This window comes from Phalacrocorax carbo, chromosome 5, assembly GCF_963921805.1.
Source record: "Phalacrocorax carbo chromosome 5, bPhaCar2.1, whole genome shotgun sequence".
Taxonomy (NCBI): Eukaryota; Metazoa; Chordata; class Aves; order Suliformes; family Phalacrocoracidae; genus Phalacrocorax; species Phalacrocorax carbo.
The window spans coordinates 11,691,575-11,716,594 of record NC_087517.1 but is presented as its reverse complement, the minus strand read 5'-3'; the positions used below and the strand labels follow the sequence as shown (position 1 = coordinate 11,716,594).

At 44.0% G+C, this 25,020-nt stretch overlaps 1 protein-coding gene across 1 annotated transcript; it reads right to left on the bottom strand.

Moving 5' to 3' along the window:
• Positions 1-1,131: 1,131 nt before the first annotated feature.
• Positions 1,132-24,006, bottom strand: MUC13 (mucin 13, cell surface associated). The gene is made up of 13 exons (XM_064453237.1): positions 23,720-24,006; positions 18,840-18,893; positions 15,846-15,902; positions 14,258-14,377; positions 13,216-13,322; positions 11,562-11,620; positions 10,814-10,959; positions 9,379-9,504; positions 8,115-8,226; positions 6,975-7,012; positions 4,628-4,715; positions 3,342-3,549; positions 1,132-2,113 (listed from the first exon to the last, which is right to left on the bottom strand). Exons 1-13 carry the CDS (start codon positions 23,775-23,777, stop codon positions 2,069-2,071), a joined length of 1,218 nt encoding a protein of 405 aa, XP_064309307.1. The 5' UTR covers positions 23,778-24,006; the 3' UTR covers positions 1,132-2,068.
• Positions 24,007-25,020: the final 1,014 nt, after the last annotated feature.

Genomic DNA, 25,020 nt, shown 5'->3' with positions numbered 1-25,020 from the left:
TCAAGCCCTCGGGACTGCAATGGTGTCCTAGCTTCATTGCTCACTCTTACTTGTCTCATAAAGGAAACAAGGACTGATTTTCACCAGCAGGTAAACAGAAAAATTTAAAATGCTCCCTGATTTCAGGACTGAAAGGTGCTGCCTTTCACATGCCATTTTGAATGCTGGGCTTTGCTGGGGACTGTTCGGATGCAGGGTTTTATATTTCATTTTTGAGGCTGTTTTCTGGCCTAACCAGTGTGAACAGCACAAGATCCAGCAGGCCTGATTAAGCCCATCCTTATCCTACTGTCCCGTCATGTTACCGTGTGACAGCTCCTCTATGGCAGCTGCCCAGGCCCAGGCTCTTACCCCACAGCCACCCACTGCACCATACCTTTCCCCTACCGACTCACATCGCTTGAATAAGCTCAGATGTATCCAGATAAATGAGGAATGGCATGTGACTTCAGCAAACCCAATACTCCCACACAAGTATGTGTTATCACCATGCAAATCTCTGTCCCCGACTCATTCAGTATTTTTTAGTACACCCTCTGCAGATGTGCCAAGCAGTCTCTCTAGTGTAATTTTTGGTCAGGACAAAAGTAGGTGGCACACCTGAGTGGCACCATCTTCCAACCTCCTCTGCAGGTCACGTGCCAGCAGGATGCGCTGTATCTTGGGGGAGCAGACAGAGGGGAGATCCCAGGATGTGAAACAAGTTGTGGCTGTTCTCTGAAACATCTTACCCTGCCTGCAGGCACCTCCTCTCTCACACTGAGAGGTGAGGGTCGCACTCGGCTCTTTTTCCAATGCCCAGCTAAATTTTGAAGGATGGGCAGCTGAAACAAAGCATAGGGCAAGCAGCGGCAGTCATAAAACACCGCAAAGAGCTATTTTCCATGATAGCATTTCCTGACAGAATCACACATTGCTAATAGCCAAACGGAAGTGAAATATCTGAGACTTTGTCCTTTCAGTACAGAATAGCTGTAGCAGCCTTTGAAATGCACTGGGCGGCAATATAAGAAAGCCTTGGTACTGAGAAATGATAATATTTACTAGGAAAAGTTAATCTGCATATATAAAAACCAAAACACAAAATATAACACGGAATTAAATGATGGTTTAAATTAACTTACTCTATAAATATATGTACATATTTGTGCATATATTTTTTTTAGATATAAGGAAGTGTTAGTCAATAGATAATGTACACTCAGTAAAATACAGTAAAATGTGGATTCTTTTACAGGTGGATTTATTGGGAGTAAGAAATTAAAAACAAAAATACTTAAGATGATTCAAACAAAATATAAAGAGTTCAAGAGAAAAAAATGCTAACACTTTCCACAGGAGCTGAGAATATAAAAATCAATGTAGTTGCACAAGATGGAGAACAATAGTATTTGTTTGAAGATATTGTCTCTTGTCATTGTATTGGGAAGGAAGGCTGTATAAAAGGTCAGGCAGGTACCATTGTCTCACACAATGCATGCCAGCAGAGAACTGAACTGAATGTTTTCAGAAGGAAATATTGGGGGGTTGAAGAGAGGAATAAGACTATATTTGATACAGTGAAGAGAAACAAGTTAGGTTCTCATAAAGCACAGTTTTGGTCTTGCTTTCATCTGCCCAAAGCCATGCAGACTGCCCGTAGTTGAAATGGCGTGAGCACAAACACAGGTAAAGCTCTGGGTGCTGACATTTTTCAGCATTACATATATTGCCCGGACCATCTTCCAGAAGAACTGAAAAACAGCAGGGTTAAAATCCTGGTATCTTGTCTACGTTCACTCTCTTGCCAATATACTGGCCTCCTGAAAGAAGTCCAATGTTTATTGGAGTCCATTAGTTCTTTTAAAAGTCCTCTTCTTCTTCCTGTTCTCTGCTTCATTTTCCCTTATTTCAGAGAGTTGCCCGTGATATCTTGCAAGCAGGGGTCTTACTTTAGAAAATCTTCAGAGAATCTGCAGTTATGGACTTTGTTGTCTCTTCTGCTGAAGTAACTGCATTGGTGAGAGGCTGTGGAACTTATCTGACCCATTGTCGCAGTGGTTGTCCATCCTTCTACTGCTCTGGTTACTTAGTATCTCACCCTGAAGCCCTCAGGCTCCCGTGATATTTCATACTACAGAGAATTTGGACAAGAAAAGAAAGAGTCTCTGTGTCAGAAAGCTCCTTTCTCAGAAGAGTTCAGCACATGGTAACCCTCTCTCTAAGTGACCCAATAGCCCTCAAGGAAAATCAAATGTATTTTACAGGCAGATTTTAATCAGTGAAAAGTTGACATCTTCGGAAAGTGAGAAATGGCAAAATCCATGTGAATCTCATCAATCAAATAACTAAATAGATGTTTTTCTTCTCTTAACTGGCAGCTTCTTAAAAGCGGGGTGGTTTTGTTTTTTAAATATAAGGTTTCTGTGTTGCTTTTATCACGGATTAGGCCTCAATTTTGCAAAACATGTAAGTGTATTACAATTAAACAGATTTTCTTCCCTAAACAACTTTTTGCACTGCAGAGGTGGAGATAAAATGTCATTTACATGAGTTTTGAATGGACAACATGCTTCCCATTTACTAGATGCATGCAGAACCCAGCAAATCAATCGTATCACAGTGTAGCAATTCTCAAGCCCCTGCTCCCTCCCACAGCTCCCTTGCAGAGTTCAAGAATAAAACAGGCAGCTTTTTCTGAACAGACCTTCCAGCTAATGACATGCTTCTGCTGAACAGGCTCCGCTGGGCTATTTCAACGCAAGAGCTACACTAGCTTTTTCATGGCACTTTACCCCTTTGCAATGCTGCAGCAACTGCAGAAGTTCTTGCTGTGAACTAGGCAGTGGCAGAGCAGCAGGGAGGACACTGAGCCTCTGGGCATCTGTGCCAGCTTAAGCTGACTGTGAGTCTTGTATGAGGCTGTGACCTGGAAGTGCCACTGCAGCACCTATTGACACTACAGCTGGCTTAAAAGAAGCACAGGTTGTTGCAGGCTGTGATGCTCACACGCGTGCCTGTGCTGAAGGATGTGTTCATTTAATGCAGGCAAATGTCGTATGACACAGCAGACCACTGGGCAGCCAAACTGTTGCTTTAACCCTTGCTTTTCACATATCCCTCTGGTGACCCAAAGATGACTACTGGGGCTGTAGAAATGTCTTCATAAGATGAGCAGTGGTCTTTTTATTAGGGAATCTTTTTTCAGCTGCAGCTACAGTTGTTTGGTTGCCTTTATACTGCTTTGGCCTTCTTGATCAAGGGAGGATGGACAGAATGGCATTTAGGTTCCAATAATGTCTGTAGCCTACAACACTATAGTTCAGGAATGCAACTCCCATAGGTCTGTGTGAACTACTTACCATATCATCATAATCCCTCTCCGGAAAACGACGTCTGTTTGAGGAACGCATCTCATATGGGTTGTTTGGCTGATATCCTGGGTTCGCGTGGCCTGAAGTGGTCTGGACTCTGGGGAACATCGTTGTCTGTCTATCATCAGAGGTATTTGGGTTGGCATATCCTGACTTTATCAGTTTCTTCTTCTCTGGATCTTGTTTGTGTTTGGCTCTTCAGAGGAAATGAAAGAACAAAGGAGGTTTTAAAAGACCTTTTGGTGTGTCATACTTACTGAGTAAGCCTAACTTACTGAGTTGTCCACTCCCACCTTATTTTGAATGCTCAGTCCTATTCTGAAACATGCACCAGATTTTTCTAGCACACCTATTGCAAAACCCTTGTTATCATTGACAGAGTGCAAAATTTGGCATCTCTTACCATAGATGGGGATAAGCTGCTAGAGAGACAAGGGGGACTTTGACCTCTTTCACTAGTTCCTAGAGTGAAGGAATTTCCTTGACCACCATTAGCTCTAACTGTCTATTCAGATGAAGAAATGAGGCACTCATTAGGCCCAGTTAAGAAAAGTTGCTTTTGTGCCTGCAGCCAAAGCTGGACACTCAAATGATACATTTGAATTGCCTGTGATCACAAGTCCATACATCGCACACACACACAGAGCACCAGCTTGTGCACCAGCTGCCAGGTTATGCCTGCTACGGGTGGTCTTGTAGGCATCTTTACATGGGCAGCACTGAAGGCAAAGGCAGAGGAGCTGCTTGAGTGTTTTTATATTTTATTGTGTGGAGAGAAGTGAGGAGGTGCAATTGCAATTGGGAATTTGCCAGTACACCAGGAATAGCAAGCTTTAAAAAGATGTTTAGCTGGAAATGCCACCTGTATTGAGCTGAAAGGGGCATGCTAGGCCTTCAGCTGAGGTGCCAGCAAGGCAAGCTGCAGAGCGTGTGAATTTTGACCACACAGTCTTCTGATATAAGCATCCTTCTTCAGATTCATCCAGATGCCATATCAGTACTGGCTAGGTCAGGATTAAGATTAATGGTCAGGTGTGTATTTTGAAGGACTTGGCTGAAGCTTTCATGCTCAGATTCATAGCAGGAGAATAAATACTTCTGGGGAGAGCACATAGGCAAAACCAAATTTTAATGGCTATATGACTTAAATGAACTTGTCTCCCCAACTAGGTATGCAACCACATTCACAGCCCTGCCCCTCTCTAAATTTCTGTTTAGTTTTCCAGGAACCTGCAGCAATGCAGCTTCTATTCAATCCTCAGAAATAATCTTACCTTACTGAAACAATAGTGATCACTATCACTAGAATCAGGATAATTGCTCCAAACACTGTACCCACTATTATAAGGATGAGTTCACTATCTGGAAAAAACCAAACAAGAAACACCAACTGAAAACTCATGGTAAATATTGCAAACCAAGTCATGTCTCAAGATTGAAAGAGAGAGAAAGACAGAGAGAAAGAAGGAAAGGAAGGAAGGAAATGGGGGAAGGAAAGGAAGGAAGGGAGGAAGGGAGGAGGGATGGAAGGAAGGAAGAGAAAGAGAGAGAGAAAGGAGGGGAGGGGAGGGGAGGGGAGAGGAGAGGAGAGGAGAGGAGAAGGAAAAGGAAAAGGATTATATTCATTCCCAGGCTCCTGGTGTTGTCTCAGTACAACCGCCTTTGGACACAGAAAGATGTAAATGAAGAAAATTGTCTGCATTGAAGACCATCTCTTCAGGATCACTATTTTGATCCCAGCTCAGGTTCCTAAGCCCATGCACTGAATGGCTTCACACATAGTTGTTCCAGTATAGCTGAGGGACAAGAACAACTGGGAGGGCATAGGGGTTGCTTAAACTATTATTGCTGTTAAAATATGTAGTTAGGTGTCAAATAAGCTCTTTCCATGCTTTAGGCACATAAGGCACCCTGATTTGGGATGTCTATTATCTGTCGCTATGAACACTGCATAAATACCCCATATCTGAATAAATGTTTGGCAAGGAACATTCATTTTCACTGATCTTGCTGCAGAACCAGAATAACTAATGGAGGAGAACAGGGATTCTGTATATCTTCGTTCAGCTGTGAACGGAATTGCTACTAAAAACTGGTCCTAGCTCTGCCTAGCCATGGAAAAAAAAATAGAAGAATTGTGTCCTGCAGGGCATAATTTCAAGATAAGGGTGTGAAGATTAAGACAGTCTCTTGAGCTACCCAACTTTACTGGTGACAGCTACTTGAAGATCCCAGTCTGGATTTATGAGTCTGCCATTCAGTATACTAAATGCCTATACTGAAGATACACAACAAGAAAACACCAACTGTGCCATGACCAGAAGAACAATTCAGCACATTTAATCATAGGAGCATACAGTGAGACAACGTGGAATATGATTTCTCAAAAGAATGTTATGTCAAACACATATGTAATGTATCCTTGATTATTCTCAGCAAACTTTTTACATCAGTACCCACCAAGTGCCATATGGAGAAGATGAGGATATTAATGGTGTTTATTATTAACATGTCCCAACTTCATGTTTAAATTCACAATGTGTTGATTTTGTGGCAACTTAACATTTCCATTTGCTTTATGAAAATGCCTTAAAATCCCCAAAACTTTCCCTAGAAAAATATGTTCCGTATGATGAATAATATCCTTCCTGCCAAACGTTAACACCTGGCAAGATTGTCTGTGCTGCACTACAGCCACCATTAGCCAATCTCAAAAACTTTTAGGCAAAACCAGAAGAAAACCCTTGAAGATCTCATAGCTGCCGACACAGGTATGTTAAACATGTATAAGTTTAAGAATGCAGCAGTGTGAGACTCCAAAGGGCCACATGAGGATATACACCTTTTGCTCAGATAAAGCCAAAAGAGTTCTGAGAAGTGATGAACCATAACCGTTCATTTTTGAACCTGCCTTTGACTGTATTAAATGTTCTGAGTTTAGGCACATGCAAATGCTAAAAGGCATGAAAAATGTCCTCTCCTAATTTATACAATGGTGGAAACTGGATAAGGTGCAGAGAACAGCTGCAAAACTGACTCAGAAAAGGGAAGAAGCTTTGGAAGAGCAGTCTGGTTAACTTGTCCAGATGATTACAATTACGGAACAACACAGTTGGGACCATCACCTCTTCACTAGTATAGAATACCGGATACTATGCAGTGTTGCTTGCAAGGTAAAGCACAAAAAAGAACTAGTGATTGGATATTAAAGCAGAAACCTTTCTAATGACAGTAATCCACTGACATTTTAATAGAGGGAGTGAGTAACTACAGGAGAAACTAATCCATTAGTGGTGCTGAGTTCAGCATTGCATGTCTTTAGATAAGGACTAAATGTTTTTCCATCAAATAACCTGTGTTTGACTAAAAACTACTAGGCTTAATGCAGAGGTCATTAGAGGAAATGCTACTGTCTGAACATGAGTTTCAAGAGGATTTTTCTTTCCAGGCAACAGTGGAATTTATCTCTTTTTTTTTTTTTTCTAACATTTTCCTGCTATCAATACAGGACAGTGGCACCCCTAAAAGCTATTACTTGTTATTTTTGTTATCTCAGCCATATTAAACATTACTGGATATTTTTCCATGATGTAATTAAAAATCAGAAATTTTTGTACTTACTGTTCTTGCAGTTCTCTCCAGAGTAGCCCACTGAACAACTAGATGAGAGAAAAAAGGGGAGAGAAAGAAAAGGAGAATGTCATTAACAAGATGATCACAAAAGATTTCCACTTTTTATGAGCAATTTCTCTGCAAATATATACTATATTTCCACCTTTTATCTACAATTTCACTGCAAACAGTTTTCCTCTTTAATGCTATCTTAATATTGAATTGTTTAGTTTCATTGTTAGGGTAAAACCACCCGAGATTTTTAGAATGATTGGTGAGCTGGGCACTCAAAGTTTCAAGTTCTCAGCCTGAAAAATGTTAAAAGAGCCTAATTTCTCCAAAAAACTAAACCTTATACCTCTGAACCACTCGGAATTGCTACCTACTGTCTTTATCAAAAGCCTCAGTATAAGGTCTATAATGACTGGCATCTCTTTATCTTCCTTCCTAACTAGTTTCTCATATTTAAAATATATTGTCTTTATGATAGGAAGTGTTCAGTGTGTAGCAGCAATAACTACAAAAAGAGCTCAATTAATGGATATGGGTAGTAAGGTCCCTCTGCTTATCAATGGGAGCAGAGCACAACCAATCACCTATTCACCTTCACCATCAAACAACACTGCTTTGTTCTGATCTGGAGCTGACAGAAATTCCCCCAGACAGAAACCCAAGATGAAATAACATAGGTCTGAAAGTCATCAGGAAACAGAGTCCCCACTGATATCAGTGCAATCTTTCCAGGGATTTGAGGCAAGTCTTGCTCTAATGCCTGTTGCTTACTAAATGCTTCAGCATACCAGTTCCCATGGCCCAAATACTCTGCGAGAATAGTTTAATCTTTATGTGGGCAACCCATAAAATAAGCATGAAGTAGTTTAGCCTCTTTACTGACTCACAGATGATCTTGGTTCTCCATCATTTTCCTCTGAGTTATTACGACTGACACCAATGGCTAATGCCAAGCAGTTAAAAAGCCATGACTTGTGACACCATGGGAATTTGTCCACCTGCTAACCACCTTAGGCACCTCTCTGATTCACATAGCTGCAGCCTGTTTTTCTAGACTGAAGGCGACCCCATGTTAGATGTTCTTCTCCCCTATCTTTGCCTAGAACACAGGAAAGCAAGAAAAAGCTGAGTACTCACGATACACATTTTGCATTCTTCTTTTCAAAGTTAGGTAAGCATTTGCACACTGGAACCCCTTTTTCCTTTGCACAGTACTCATTTTCTTCTGCAGAACAGTCTTCACTACAATCTGTATTTTCAAAGGGAAAAAATACAGACTGAATTGAAGATAGCCCTAAAAAATCACACCAGAGGAAATTCTGCCCCCATTTTTTTTTTAATTGCACTGTACACACACACAACTTTCTTGTGCTTCAAAGCACCAGAATGGCTTTTTTAGGGCTATACCTATGTAAAACAGAAACTGAAATACAAAAGCACAAAATTAAAAGTAAACAGTCTTTGTTTAAACCATCCAGCTTCATTAGAACGGAAATCTGGCTAGGCTGCATCTTACATAGGCAAGCAATGACCTGCAGTTTGATCTCACAGCAGATCTTTTGTATTGCAACTGATCTAAAACTGGAGCAGATTTAGACAGGTTAGGGGCCACAAAGGCCTACACTGGTTCACATCTCACTGGCCTTTATTGTAGCCAGCTTTCATGATTTTATCATAAGTGCTTGCAGTATTTGTTGTTTTTCTTAAAACCTCGTATCTTAGGCTTTTTTTTTTTTCTGTAGTGTGCAAATTGTAGTTTTCATAAGAAGAAAATAAGGTACATCTCAGGGATGTGGAGGATAACTAAAAATATAGAATACTCATTAAAAGATTCAAAACCAACAGGCAAATAAACCCCCCAAAACTAACAGTTCCTAAAAATAACATAAATCATTCTTCCCACAAAAACCTGTATAAACACAGGTAACGCAATCCCAGAACCACCAAGAAGGGTCAGAGCTTTAACAGATCACTGTAGTGCATCATGAGACTTCCAGCTCTGTCAGTGTCCCTGTAGTTGCCTCCAGGTAGCATGTAGAATTTATTCCCAAAATATGTCCTAGTGGAGAAGGCTGTGAATATAGGATTCAATTTGTTCCATCCTTTACCTGTTTAGGTTTCAATTCTTACCAAGAGTTCAACAATGCATTTAAAGAGTTGCCCACTCACTGATTTCAGTGATAATTTTCTCAGGTTTTAGTAGTGTATTCTACTGGAATAGAATTAGGGATGTGTTTAAAATGAAATGTGAGAATGTGTGTCTATGACTTTCTTAATAAGAAACACATTCCCCGATTTTTAGAAGTCGGCACGTTTGCAGAGCACCCTTTTCAAATAGGGACTGAGACAGGGAATAACCAGGCCAGTCTTTCAGGGCTAGATGAAGTAGCAAAGTTCTTACCTGAACAAGAACGATCATCCCATTCTGTCTTTGATAAACCATTTTTGCATATGCATTTTGGAAACACATTTTCTTTGCAGTGTGTGGTTTGGGTATCACAATTAAAAACTTCACAATAGGTTGTAGCTTTAAAAGAGAAACAGTCAGGAAGAAAACTGAATACTAATAATATCATTTCATAGAAAGCGGTGTGCTTGCTCAGTAAATCATAAACCAATTATATAACAATTCTGAAAAAAACTTTTAAGTCCTTTTTTTGGAACATCAGTACTGTAGGCATTTGGACCAGCCCTTTCTTTTCACTTGAGCTTTACTAGTTAAGGTCCTGTTTCCATCCCATCTTCTGATGTTCTGTTTCTCAGCCTCCTACAACTGTCTCCAAACCTTTCTGTCCACCAGACGATGAAGAGGGAAATTCTACCCATAAGTTCATATTCTGAACACTGACTTTCTGGCTCACCTTTAAAAATCTATAGAAAACCCCTAGCACTATTCCCTTAGGTTTTTTCTACAACTGAATTGGGAGACCCAGATCCCATAGAGTTCTACACAGACAAAAATGTTTATGAGCATGTAGCTTGCTTCCTTTAGCAATATTAGTATGCTGTTTGCTCAGCATGTTGCTCTTTAGATCCTTGTCCCAGTGGTGGCAAAGGTTTACAAAGCTTAATGGGTGGCATGCAGTACGGGGATGTGATTGCACTGGTGCTTTGTGAACTCTCAGGTTTTTTCTATTTCTCCCTTACTTTTAGGACTATCACACAGGAAATGTCATGGTTGAGGTGGATACAGTCACCTTCATAGACCAAATCAGGCTACAAGCTGTGAAACGGACTCCTTTAATTCTTAGCTATGCCTTTTACGACAGCTGATTTCAGAATAGGAGCATATTTTTTAAAAGAGAGAAAAAAATCCAAATTTTATTTTGAAAATCATTCTCTGAGTATTCCACTTTTAGTAATGCAAGACTTTACCGGTTTAGACCAATGAATCACTTAGCTCAGCACCTAATTGGTGAGGCCTCATTTCAGTTACCATGTTTAATTACGGAAGAAGTCTAAAAAGAGTTCCATCCTATTTTGCCAGTAAAACATTGGCTTATTCTCAGAAGCACAGTATATGTCTGTATGTATTTTGTCCTGATTTTCCAGCCACTTAACACTCAGCAGGTTAAAAACATGCCAGTGCTTACCTGGGAATAAGTATTTTCCTCCCCTCTTTCCACAGGAAGTAGAAAGCCTTAACAAGACAAAAAAGCCCAGCACTGAATTGTTGAGTCTTCAAAATTACCTAAGATTGAACATTCAGCTCCTTAACCTCAACAAGGCTTATGCTCTGATGGGCTTTGCTGCACACAGAAATGTTCCAACCAGCTTTGAAGATAGGAATCTCTGTTTCTACTGATTATTTACTTCCACAGTAAGGAATTACTTACATGAGTAGTCAGAGACATAGGGTGACTTTTCTTCTGCAGCCTTTATTGCAGAATTAACTGTCTCATTTTCCACCGTTGTGTTCTCCATAAACAGGTTTGCCACTGTTACTTTCATTCGAAGAGAAGCTCTGCTTTCTTCTTGCGGTCTGAAAAGTACAGATAGCATCATTTTAAAGTCTCATATAATCCATATGGGTAGCAAGCTAGATGCAAAGGCAAGAGAAGATTTCTGTCAAAGGTCCCTCTCTCCCCTAGCTTCCTTCATCCCACAATGTAGGTATTTGTTAAGACACCTGAAAATGAGTTCAAGTCTTGCTCCGGAATACATTAATGGCCATCTTTCCAGTAGATCCAGATACAAATAGGTAGCTGATAAGCAGAGGCTGATGGACTTCATCATGCCTTCATATGCTCTTGGCACACAACTGATATTTTTTTACTGGACTAACCTCAAGCCGACTGCAGTGTGGAGGACCTAATCTGTTAAACCCTAACTTTTACATGCTCGCATCAGCCTGTGACATCATCCAGGCATGACGTGGAGATCCCACCCTGAAGCATGGGGTAAAAATGGTTCCAACATGCCACAGACTTTAAAAATACAAGAAGAATGCTCTCATTTAACAGGAGGTGTACTGAAATGAACTCATACTATATGCTTTCTTGAACTGAGTACTCCATAGGAAACAGATTAAAATGAGGTGTGTGGGAAACACACACTGAGCAAAAACCAAACTGGCAAACTTACTGAATTTTCACAATGACAGTCTGTTTAAAGTCCGATAAAGAGATGAAGGCATTCTTAAACTGTAAAAGATAAATGAACTAGAGTTAAAGGCAAGCAGAAACATAGACCAAAATCACATGAAGCAGCTGTAAAGTTTTAATCCAGAATATGCTGCTATAGGCACAAATAAAGCAAGCTCATCTGTCACAACCACTGTGCAAGGTACTGCAGAAGAGGAATGGTGGGGTGATTCTGTAAAACAGGGAATACAGGAGAGCAGTGAAGGGATGGAGAGACAGGAGTTGAATGTCAAATATCAGGCAGTGCATTAAGGTTGACTGGCTGGATAGCTAGCTACAGATACTCCCTTGCAGACTCATCACTTAGAAGGACGTCTCTGTGGTACCAACCTATGGACAAGTAGAGGGAAGAGGGAGAAGTAGGCATCCTTACAGATGGCATGTGTCCCTAAGATGCAGTGAAGTGGGATCATCAGGGGTTGATCTTGTGGGGAGAAGCACAGCACTGGTGAAAGCACTGGGGGTTGGATGGGGTCAGTAGAAAAGTCAACCCTCTCCCTCATCCTGTGTGAAGCAGGGAACAACTGGTAGAGGCAGCTGCCTCCAACTGCCGTGCAAGCAGGAGGCACCATGAGAAAAGGATAAGATGTCTAAGTCAACTGAAATGAAAGACAAACTATCCTCCTTTGAAATAAAATAAAAATTATTTTCTATGCTACTTTCACTTTTGCTTACTATTACATATCTATTTTACTGCTGCACATCATGCACTTCTGTAGCCATGTCATGAAAAAATGTTGGACAAAAAAATTGAGGAAAATATTTTTTAACATTCTGGAGGGACAATTTTTTGTTACTTTCTGATAAAACATTCATAGGAAGAAATATAATAACATGAAGATTTTGATAATAATTTTTATTAATAATATTTAGTTAATATTTTTGATCAGCTCGCAAGTAGAGGTGCATACCTCTTCTTCCTTACTTCTTGAAAGCGACATAAGCAAATACACTTGTCCAATATGGTGGTATAAATTAAACTGTTCATCTTTTTTCTCCAAGAAATCCATTACAAGATTTTATCTATAATCATGGAATGCTCAAAATGTGTAATATCTATTTCACTAATAGCATTAAAATACTAACACCGGTATGCTTATGCAGAAGATTATTGTTTAGGTATTTAGACACAGGTTGAGAGCCATTCTGAAAGTTTGTGCTGTGTGGAAATGATAGCTTTCTTTAAAAAAAAAACCTATACTTTTAAATTTTTATTCATACCACTAGTATTATTGAGCCCTCAGCAAACAGCAGAGATCAGAAACTAAATGGGTTGGAAAACTTCGCTCAGCCCCATGGTTTCTGGAGAGGGGATGTGAAAGACACAATTTCTGTGAAAACTTTCCAGAATAGAAGTGGCACTAAAAATGCAGATATTACTTATTTCATCCCTCCACTTTGTACTCATCTGAGGGCAAAATTCAAGTCTTTTATGAATTGGTCAAAACTAGTGTGAAGTGTTCTTTGAAAGAAGTAGATTTCTCAAGTTAAACTATCCTAAGCTCCATATTAAAGGCAGCATGTATCCCCTCTGTCTGCATGATATTCAGAAAAACATTAAATATACAGGAAAGGTTTAAAAAATTGTCACTCACAAACTTTGTTACATTTTGGTACACCTCTTCATACTGCACAGAATTTAAAATTTGAACACTATTACTGTAAAGTCCTTCCAGTGTAATGACCCCTGGGAATAGTTTCCCTGGAATGAGAACAGAGATTATGAATTAATTAGAAAGCATTCAACAAAGTCAGGTTTCACCTTGGACTTCTCCTTCAGAGATGGGGAAATACAATGCAGAAATCAATCAGCACTATTTTTCATATACTGGAGGAATCAGTAGGAGGCAAACGTTTGCTCAATCAATTCAGCCACAATGGGGGATGTACTCTGTCTACCTGGGAAGCAGACATGATCCTGAGCTCGACCACACTGGCCAGACTATGCAACTAAATAACATTAAACTGTAAGCATGTCCTGAAGCTAACAAGACTCCATTCTCAGGTGTTACAGCATTTAATGAGAAAATATCTTTGTTAAGGACTTCAGATTTGCAGTTGCAGCCACTAAGCAGCTAACATAGTTCACCATATCTGAGAAAGTGATTCAGGATCTACCTGCTTCTTTAGGCTCACAAGTAAATTTGAGAATCCTGCCTGCTGGCACTTAAACAAGAAGCCCCATTTGCTCACATGCTTTGCCGTTAGCAGCATCTCAGAGACACAGTTCAACAGGACTGCGATGAGTGTTTAGTATCAAGCTGGTTGTTCAGAGGTCTTCAAGTGTTTGTGCCTTTTTAAATCCTGGCCATTAATACTGATGTCAGGTTTACACTTGCATTTTTTCCTGCTCTTCACTCATTTTAATCTCCAGCACCCCTGACAGAGAACTCATGTTCTTTTCCTAGCATATTTTTTCTTTTCCTAACAATTTTGGCTGTTACTGTTTTGTGAGATAACAATCTAGGTCATTGTAGCAGTGGCTGTCTGCAAAGCAAGGCATTATTCAGCAGTCACTTTCCCAGACTGATTATGTTTTCAGTTATAACATGAGAACAAGAGATATGGCAAGAAAAATTCACCAGAGCAGTTAGCTGTGAAGTAACTAAAAATATAGATTGCCCTTCTGCAACTCACCTCTGTGACAATCCTTGTTGCTGTAGTAGAATCCATATTGGCACTGGCAGGTAAAAGTGCTATTTAAAGCAATGCACGTAGCCAATTTTTGTCCACAAGGGTCTGGGTTGCAAAAGTTCCCTGACACAAAGATGAAAGATATTGATGTCAGGATTTCTATGAAAAATATTACTATATAAGCATGGTTATGCTGAGGCCATCGAAGGCAACATGGTATGATGCCTCAAAACCTTTCCCAATCCTGCTTCTACCTTGCCCTGTACTCTAGCCAGTGCCTTGCCCTTATTTACTGCAGTCTGTTGCTCAGAGTGATTTACTCTGCATGCCTGCCTGGGATATCTCTTCTCTCGCAAACTCTCTCTTCACTTAATTTGCTCTCTCCCTGCAAATTTTCTCTGTCCAAAAGCTCTGCAGGCTCCTCACATCTCTTCCTCTCCCTCAATGCCAGGCTTGTCATTGCTACCCCAAGACCAGGGCATAGTCCTTGTTTCCGCCCTCACAGCATCTTCTGTGTACCCAGAGCATCCTGTGGCTTATGCCTCTGTCCAGAGCCAGCCCAGGTACTAGTTGCACTACAGGAAAACTTCCAGCTAATCCTTCCTTGAAAATAATCCTGTGAGAGACTAGCCTGGAAACATGCACAGCAATAAGAAAGAGGAAAGTCTTAGGAATGTGTGAGAGCAAATCCACCAGAAAAAAGAAATTTAGAGAGCAGTAGGATATTACAATTATCTCAAATATATTTCAAATTTAATTTTTTATAGGGTATGCTTTTTGCCTAAAATGGTGACAGTTCTACTTTCTCTAAGTAATTAAATATTCTGTAAGGATTTTAAATTACATATTACAAATATTTAAAAAATATATTGGTTTATAAGTAACTAAAAGTTATATTTCAATATATGTTACCTATAGGATAATAATTCCAGATCTGTTCCAAGTCACAACATTCTATTTTTAACCCGGCCTGGTTTCTTTCACTTAAAACCACAGATACATTCTCATAGATGAGGTAGAGATTTTCAGCACAATGGGGAAAAAATACAGTAACACTCTTTTATCCCTCCAAAAGTAGAGAGAAAAAATCATAATGAACTTTCATTGGCTAGAGGACTTATCTCCAGATATTGCATTTCCAGAGATCCTACTGAAACCAAATACTTTTTCTAGAGGCAGACACCCCAAGTAGAAAGCAGCAAAGTTTGTGAAAAGATCTTCAACACATTCCCCTTGCAGCAAAAGCCAGCAGATGAGAGTGGACAGGAGAAACAGCATTGACTGGGGCACTCTCTCTGACCTGGAATATCCCAGTGGGATAGGGGCTTTCAGGGGCATGGAGGATTCATGGAAGGGATTGCTCTGTGGTTCCAGCCACTGTCCCTGGCAATCAGCCTCATGCTGGTGTGTACCCTGGCTCCTTCCCTGCCCGTGCTCCCACAAGCCATAGGAGCATCTCCCCTGCAAGAGGAACTCGGCAAAACATGGGCAGGAGAACACGTCCCGGCCCATGGGGCTGCAGAGCTCCCTTGGAATGAGTTACTCCAATCTGTCCTCATAAGGGCCTGCCGGGGGGCATTTTGCTCCTTACCTGAAGTTGTTTGGGTGGTTGTTGCAGAAAGATCGGGAGTTTCTGTAGGGACACTTTCTGATGAAGGGAAAAGAAGAGAGATGATAGCACTGGTTAGTGTTGGGTGGAGGAAATGTCTTGGGGAACTCTGTGTGTGTGTGCAGGACAAGCTCTGAGCAGGTAAGTGAGGGACCTGCGTGGGGGGACTGAGCAGACGCAGCCCTGGGCAGCCCTGCCCTGCCTCTGGGCTCTCCCTGGCCATGATGCCTGTGCAGTCTGACGTGCCCATGACCTGTTCTCCTCCAGATCCCAGGGCCTGACCACATGCCTCACACGGGCAGTCTATTGTCCCCAGCCCAATTGCACTTGCTGGCCACAGGCGCTCGGCCACCGGCACACGCGTGTCTCCCTGCAGGAAAGCTCCCTCCACCTGCCCAAGGCAGCACCACAGAGCCAGCACCGACTGCCAGAGCAGGCGGAGGGTGCCATCAGACTGCACACAGCCTGCACACCCTCCGCTCCCCATAGTGACCTTCTCCCCAATATCATTTAGGAGAAAGTCTCAGGCAGCCAATCTTTCCAGATGGTGGGCAGGTGTCATGGGAAAGTGGGGTGCCAGTGGGAAGGATGCGCTCATCCAAGATCACAATGCAGGAAGAGCTGAGGGGGTGGGCAGGCTTCCCATCCTCACAGTGACCCCAGAAGGAGCTTTGACCCTCTGGGAGGGGGCTCTCCAGCACCCCACTGAGACATGGCTTGCAGGGGCACAGAGGATTCATGGAAGGGATTGCTCTGTGGTTCCAGCCACTGTCCCTGGCAATCAGCCTCATGCTGGTGTGTGCCCTGGCTCCTTCCCTGCCCGTGCTCCCACAAGCCATAGGAGCATCTCCCCTGCAAGAGGAACTCGGCAAAACATGGGCAGGAGAACACGTCCCGGCCCATGGGGCTGCAGAGCTCCCTTGGAATGAGTTACTCCAATCTGTCCTCATAAGGGCCTGCCGGAGGGCATTTTGCTCCTTACCTGAAGTTGTTTGGGTTGTTGCAGAAGGATCGGGAGTTTCTGTAGGGACACTTTCTGATGAAGGGAAAAGAAGAGAGGTGATAGCACTGATTAGTGTTGGGTGGAGGAAATGTCTTGGGGAACTCTGTGTGTGTGTGCAGGACAAGCTCTGAGCGGGTAAGTGAGGGACCTGCGTGGGGGGACTGAGCAGACGCAGCCCTGGGCAGCCCTGCCCTGCCTCTGGGCTCTCCCTGGCCATGATGCCTGTGCAGTCTGACGTGCCCATGACCTGTTCTCCTCCAGATCCCAGGGCCTGACCACGTGCCTCACACGGGCAGTCTATTGTCCCCAGCCCAATTGCACTTGCTGGCCACAGGCGCTCGGCCACCGGCACACGCGTGTCTCCCTGCAGGAAAGCTCCCTCCACCTGCCCAAGGCAGCACCACAGAGCCAGCACCGACTGCCAGAGCAGGCGGAGGGTGCCATCAGACTGCACACAGCCTGCACACCCTCCGCTCCCCATAGTGACCTTCTCCCCAATATCATTTAGGAGAAAGTCTCAGGCAGCCAATCTTTCCAGATGGTGGGCAGGTGTCATGGGAAAGTGGGGTGCCAGTGGGAAGGATGCGCTCATCCAAGATCACAATGCAGGAAGAGCTGAGGGGGTGGGCAGGCTTCCCATCCTCACAGTGACCCCAGAAGGAGCTTTGACCCTCTGGGAGGGGGCTCTCCAGCACCCCACTGAGACATGGCTTGCAGGGGCACAGAGGATTCATGGAAGGGATTGCTCTGTGGTTCCAGCCACTGTCCCTGGCAATCAGCCTCATGCTGGTGTGTGCCCTGGCTCCTTCCCTGCCCGTGCTCCCACAAGCCATAGGAGCATCTCCCCTGCAAGAGGAACTCGGCAAAACATGGGCAGGAGAACACGTCCCGGCCCATGGGGCTGCAGAGCTCCCTTGGAATGAGTTACTCCAATCTGTCCTCATAAGGGCCTGCCGGGGGGCATTTTGCTCCTTACCTGAAGTTGTTTGGGTTGTTGCAGAAGGATCGGGAGTTTCTGTAGGGACACTTTCTGATGAAGGGAAAAGAAGAGAGATGATAGCACTGGTTAGTGTTGGGTGGAGGAAATGTCTTGGGGAACTCTGTGTGTGTGTGCAGGACAAGCTCTGAGCAGGTAAGTGAGGGACCTGCGTGGGGGGACTGAGCAGACGCAGCCCTGGGCAGCCCTGCCCTGCCTCTGGGCTCTCCCTGGCCATGATGCCTGTGCAGTCTGACGTGCCCATGACCTGTTCTCCTCCAGATCCCAGGGCCTGACCACATGCCTCACACGGGCAGTCTATTGTCCCCAGCCCAATTGCACTTGCTGGCCACAGGCGCTCGGCCACCGGCACACGCGTGTCTCCCTGCAGGAAAGCTCCCTCCACCTGCCCAAGGCAGCACCACAGAGCCAGCACCGACTGCCAGAGCAGGCGGAGGGTGCCATCAGACTGCACACAGCCTGCACACCCTCCGCTCCCCATAGTGACCTTCTCCCCAATATCATTTAGGAGAAAGTCTCAGGCAGCCAATCTTTCCAGATGGTGGGCAGGTGTCATGGGAAAGTGGGGTGCCAGTGGGAAGGATGCACTCATCCAAGATCACAATGCAGGAAGAGCTGAGGGGGTGGGCAGGCTTCCCATCCTCACAGTGACCCCAGAAGGAGCTTTGACCCTCTGGGAGGGGGCTCTCCAGCACCCCACTGAGACATGGCTTGCAGGGGCACAGAGGATTCATGGAAAGGATTGCTCTGTGGTTCCAGCCACTGTCCCTGGCAATCAGCCTCATGCTGGTGTGTGCCCTGGCTCCTTCCCTGCCCGTGCTCCCACAAGCCATAGGAGCATCTCCCCTGCAAGAGGAACTCGGCAAAACATGGGCAGGAGAACACGTCCCGGCCCATGGGGCTGCAGAGCTCCCTTGGAATGAGTTACTCCAATCTGTCCTCATAAGGGCCTGCCGGAGGGCATTTTGCTCCTTACCTGAAGTTGTTTGGGTTGTTGCAGAAGGATCGGGAGTTTCTGTAGGGACACTTTCTGATGAAGGGAAAAGAAGAGAGATGATAGCACTGGTTAGTGTTGGGTGGAGGAAGTGTCTTGGGGAACTCTGTGTGTGTGTGCAGGACAAGCTCTGAGCGGGTAAGTGAGGGACCTGCGTGGGGGGACTGAGCAGACGCAGCCCTGGGCAGCCCTGCCCTGCCTCTGGGCTCTCCCTGGCCATGATGCCTGTGCAGTCTGACGTGCCCATGACCTGTTCTCCTCCAGATCCCAGGGCCTGACCACATGCCTCACACGGGCAGTCTATTGTCCCCAGCCCAATTGCACTTGCTGGCCACAGGCGCTCGGCCACCGGCACACGCGTGTCTCCCTGCAGGAAAGCTCCCTCCACCTGCCCAAGGCAGCACCACAGAGCCAGCACTGACTGCCAGAGCAGGCGGAGGGTGCCATCAGACTGCACACAGCCTGCACACCCTCCGCTCCCCATAGTGACCTTCTCCCCAATATCATTTAGGAGAAAGTCTCAGGCAGCCAATCTTTCCAGATGGTGGGCAGGTGTCATGGGAAAGTGGGGTGCCAGTGGGAAGGATGCGCTCATCCAAGATCACAATGCAGGAAGAGCTGAGGGGGTGGGCAGGCTTCCCATCCTCACAGTGACCCCAGAAGGAGCTTTGACCCTCTGGGAGGGGGCTCTCCAGCACCCCACTGAGACATGGCTTGCAGGGGCACAGAGGATTCATGGAAAGGATTGCTCTGTGGTTCCAGCCACTGTCCCTGGCAATCAGCCTCATGCTGGTGTGTGCCCTGGCTCCTTCCCTGCCCGTGCTCCCACAAGCCATAGGAGCATCTCCCCTGCAAGAGGAACTCGGCAAAACATGGGCAGGAGAACACGTCCCGGCCCATGGGGCTGCAGAGCTCCCTTGGAATGAGTTACTCCAGTCTGTCCTCATAAGGGCCTGCCGGAGGGCATTTTGCTCCTTACCTGAAGTTGTTTGGGTTGTTGCAGAAGGATCGGGAGTTTCTGCAGGGACACTTTCTGATGAAGGGAAAAGAAGAGAGATGATAGCACTGGTTAGTGTTGGGTGGAGGAAATGTCTTGGGGAACTCTGTGTGTGTGTGCAGGACAAGCTCTGAGCGGGTAAGTGAGGGACCTGCATGGGGGGACTGAGCAGACGCAGCCCTGGGCAGCCCTGCCCTGCCTCTGGGCTCTCCCTGGCCATGATCCCTCATAGGTTTCATGTTTTCCATTGTGGTCCATCTCCCACACCCTGGTTTTATGCTCCTTCCCACCAAGAGCATTTTTGTACCCTTCTTGCCTTCCCCCTCTAGTCAATTGTAGCATGCTGAGTTGCTGGCACATGGACGTTGTCCTTCAGGATGCTCCTTCTGCCTTCCTTAGGCATCACAGCAGGGCCATTGCTGGTTGTCAGAGCATAGTCAAGGATACCCCTTCAGTTTGCACATATGGTCATGCCTGAGGGCTAGCAGAGTTCTAGTCTGACCTTGTGCTACTCTTGCAACCTTCTCTTGCTATTTCAGTTTGCTTTTCTCATCCCATATACAAGCAGTGCTTTTACCATCATGTGTCTTAAATCATTGCTCTTTTTTTCATTAGATTTACGTTACTTTGCACTCCACATTTAATATGTTCACAGTGACTCTTCAGACTCTACTCTAGACTTCAGCTAAATCCACAAATAATGTATTTGCTGCAAGATACGCATATATAGATATTTTGCAGCTGTGGAAGATGCTCTCAGGAGAAGCATCATTATAAACCCGATATGCACTCTTTCAGAGCAGCAGTGGAAGAATGACTGCCTTTGCTAACACCTTCTCCTATGTTGTAACAAATTCAAATGGACATTCAAAGCAGAGTATTTTTATTCAAAGAATGCATATTCTGCTAAATTATCATCAGTATAATCAAGACCCTTTTTCCAGGGCTACACTTCCATGCCGGTAATACAGTATACATTATTTTTTGTCTTTTTTTTTTTCCATCGTTGTTATAATTCTTTCTGAATTAAGAGAAACTTGGCTGATAACAGATAAGAGTTGAAGGAAATTTTCCTCACATTTTGTTTTCAGCATTACTTGTTACAGTGTTTACTCTTCTGAAGTATTTCATCTGTTTATTTTTAGAATGTTTATTTTATATTTAAACTGTGCCATTCTTAACTCTTGATATAAGGAATGTTTTGCAGTATTTTTGTCTAGAATTAAGAAAAACAAAAATAAAATAGCCTTGCTGATAAATGTGTGATACCATCAAATGGCCAGTTTGGATCATGTAATCTAACTTTAATCTGAATTAGGTAATACATGAGTTAGGAATAAACATATTTCCTCTGAGTTAATGCTGCTGCAATCATAATTTAATCCAAGTCATTAACAGCACGCAGCTGGAGGATTAACTTATTTGTGGCTAAAATGTTTGTCACTAACACATTCTTATAGCTGGTATATTAAAAAAATATTGCAAATCTCAAGAAACGTTTGAAAAATAGACCCCGCTTTTCAAGAGCATTGTAGAGCTTTGAAAATTCAAAGTGAGATAAATTTTAGAAACTTTTTTCTTCTGATCAATAAAGCAGACATAAAAGAGGCATATCCAAGAGACACCTGAAGTCATTAATTAGCGCCCTCTAGGTGAAGAGGAAACACAAGCAATTGCGCCAGTTCTCTGCCAAGGCTTCTGCCTTCACTGGGCACTGACACCTACAGGCAGCATTATTTGTTCCCATCAATGTGAAGAAATTTACACTTTTCCTATTACCCTGCTAATATGAATCTATGTTGGCCACAGGCCATGGTTTAGGAGTATTAGAATCACAGAATCATTTAGGTTGCAAAAGATGTTGAAGGTCATCGAGTCCAACCATGAACCTAACACTGCCAAGGCCACCACTAAACCACGTCCCCAAGTACCACATCTACGTATCTTTTAAATACCTCCAGGGATGGTGACTCAACCACTTCCCTGGGCAGCCTGTTCCAATACTTGACAACTCTTTCAGTGAAGAAATTTTTCCTAATATCCAATCTACACTGCCCCTGGTGTAATTTGAGGCCATTTCCTCCGTTCCTATCACTTGTTACCTGGGAGAAGTAGAGAGCGATAAGGTCTCGTCTAAGCCTCCTCCAGACTAAACCACCCCAGTTCCCTCAGCCGCTCCCCACAAGACATGCTTTCCAGACCCTTCACCAGCTTTGTTGCCCTTCTCTGGACACACTCCAGCACCTCCATGTCTTGTAGTGAGGGGCCCAGAACTGAACACAGTATTTGAGGTGTGGCCTCACCAGTGCTGAGTACAGGAGCACGATCACTTCCCTACTCCTGCTGGCCACACTATTCCTGATACAGGTTTAGACTGCCTTCTCAAAATGGATGTTGGGGCAGTACCCTCTTACAGGGCTAGTCCTTAGTCTACAACAACTGTTAGCCTTGTAGAGGCTCTGGCTAACAGTTGTCCAGGAGTACCCTTTGGACTCAGGAAGAATTGCATCCGTGGTGACAGAAGAGCACATGAGCCGCAATTGAAACTTGCTGATGGGCTTGTCAAAGGAAACCTGAGCAAAGGTAGCTATTTTATGGCGCTCTCTGCTTATACTCAACCTTCTGTGCAAGGAAACAAGATGTGTTAATAGACTTAGGCGTTTACTAGAGAGATAAAGAAATGGATGTTACAGCCGAGGTTATGGAATAACAGAGACATCTGGCTGCTGAGCAGGACAGGATCTCTGCCAGGACTATTCAAATAGACATATCTTTCAAAGCTTTTACACTGTTTGCTTAGAATGAAAGAGGTTTCTGGGCATGCCCATTCTGATGCAAAGTCGGTTCAAGTAAGTGAAAGACTCACGTTGCATTCAGTAGCTCTTGGGTCAAGATTTTTCACATCTTGCTGTCACCCACAGGCCTCCAAACAGAAAACCAACCGACAACCTTGAAGAGGTCTATGTTTATAATTTATAGTTAAAAATTGGTCTGTAGCATGTTGTAGATGTTGCTGGAAATACATATGCTCACTCACCATAGTCAACAGAGACCCACAACCGCCTGTCACCATTTGCAAGCTTAATAGTATCAGTGAAGGTCTTCATTTGCCTCTTATCTCTGTAATTTTATCTCCATATTAGCTGGGAGTTCCTGTCCTCTCGCAGCTTCAAGACACCTCAGAACCCTTCATATTGTTGCCTTAACTCTACTTCTACTAATGCATTTGCTCCCTCATATTTGTCACTGAATACTGGGCACAGGCAATTTTGGGCGGAGGCTCTGGCCCACAACTACCAAGTTTGTCACAATGCCAGAGAAAGTAGTAAGTGGCTTAAGGAATGACATCTGCCCTTCTGTTTGAATAGACCATGGTGTGACCCTCTGCCCCCCAAGTTGGTGGTGAAGTTCCTGTTAATTAATTTCAACAGAAGGGAGCAAATGTTCTGCGAGCCAGCTCAGGTGGCGCTACTTTCCAGACTAATTGTTTAAGGAGCCCCTGACTGGAAGGCCAGCAACAGCACTCCTTTCCCTGGGTACTGGGATGGAACAGTTGCACCTTTGTTATGACTATAATAGAGCTGGAATTACCTGGGTTTTATGTGCAGGTCCTGAAAACTGCTCTTGAAATAGGCTAAATTAGATTAATCACAAGCACCAGTGATTTTGCATTGTTCTGTGAACAAGTAAAACTGTTGGCTTGCAGTGACACTTTTCATTGTTAATTAATTAAAATCTAGACATGCTGAATTGCATATTGCCACTGACTTCCAGTCTCTCAGCACCTGCTGAAAGTAGGCAATTCATTCACTGCTACAGAATAGCTGCCCTGATAAGTGCCAGAACAGAAGATAGTGTTTCTTACCTTTCGAAAGGCTCAACAGCAGGGTGAGCAACACAGTGAGGAATACACAGTGTCTCATTGCTGCTTCCGTTGCTGCTGCTACTTGCTGCTAAACCTAAGAGAAAGTATTTTTCTCTTCTGGTGTCAGCTCATTTAAGGTCCCGGCCACAGGTAGAGAGTTCAGCCCTGAGCTGACGTCGTGGTGGCAAGCAGCAAATGATAGATCCAAGCTGTGGTTTTCTTCCTCATCAGGCTGGGAGGAGATTTCTGGACCTGCAGTGTTCTTCCTTTAAGTCATAAATGCTTGACACCTGTTGACACAAAGGAGTTACTGCTAAATAAACTGGCATGAGAACTGACAGAACATCAACCATCCCCTGCCAGGTCTTCATACTGACACCTTCAGTGTAAATTAAATGGAGAAGCCTGAATAATCTGTTCTTAAAGTGGAAGAAGCTATCCCATCCCAGTGCATGCAATTGGGCAGAGTACCTGGGATCCACATGCTCACTTCCCTTGCAGTAAATTACCAGTACAGACAAGCTCTATGCCTCAGACTCCAATTGTTCTTTCCTTATAAGCAAAATTTTATGCCAGAGCACTTCTTTCTGCTCAACAGGGTAAAAAGCAAAAGACAATACCTGCATCTTTGACATCAAATAAACAGGACTTGACTTTGGCCCTTCTGGAAGCAGTTATGGCTGTTTTGTTTGCTGCCATCTTATGTGTGTTATATGGGCTCACTAAAGTGGTGTGGCAAGAGAAGGGAGAGCAGGCAGGACAGCCAGCAGGTGTTTGACTCTATCTGGGTGGCTGCCCTCCTTTCTTGAGAGGAAGCGTGTTTGTGCCAGGGAGCTGTTTGGAAGCAGGGATGGCCAGGCTGGAGTAGGGAGCCCACAGCAGATCTAAAAGTGAGAAATAGCCCAGAAGGCCATGGAGCAACTAACACAGCTGTGACACAGGGAAAATAGGTGGGAGACAGAGACTTTTAGACACTGCATCCAGGAAGCCTCTGAAAATTGCGAGACAGAGATAAAGGTGGGAAAAAGGTCTCTGCAGGCAGGATCTGGTTTTCCCAAACCCTCTTATATTTAGGTGCCTTACCTGCCCAAGTTCTCTAGCTGCACGGTGTGTGTGTTCTACTTTGTGCTCCAGTAAAACGCCCTCCCTGAGACCATTAGAAATCAGGTAGCCCACAGTCATTTCCAGTTCCTGCTTTTCAGGCCAAGATGTCATTTCTCTCACTTCAAAGGTCTGGGTGACCCTGGATCCTGCCGCAACTGCCAGTAAAGTCTTTCTGTGAAATAAACACAGGTTATCCT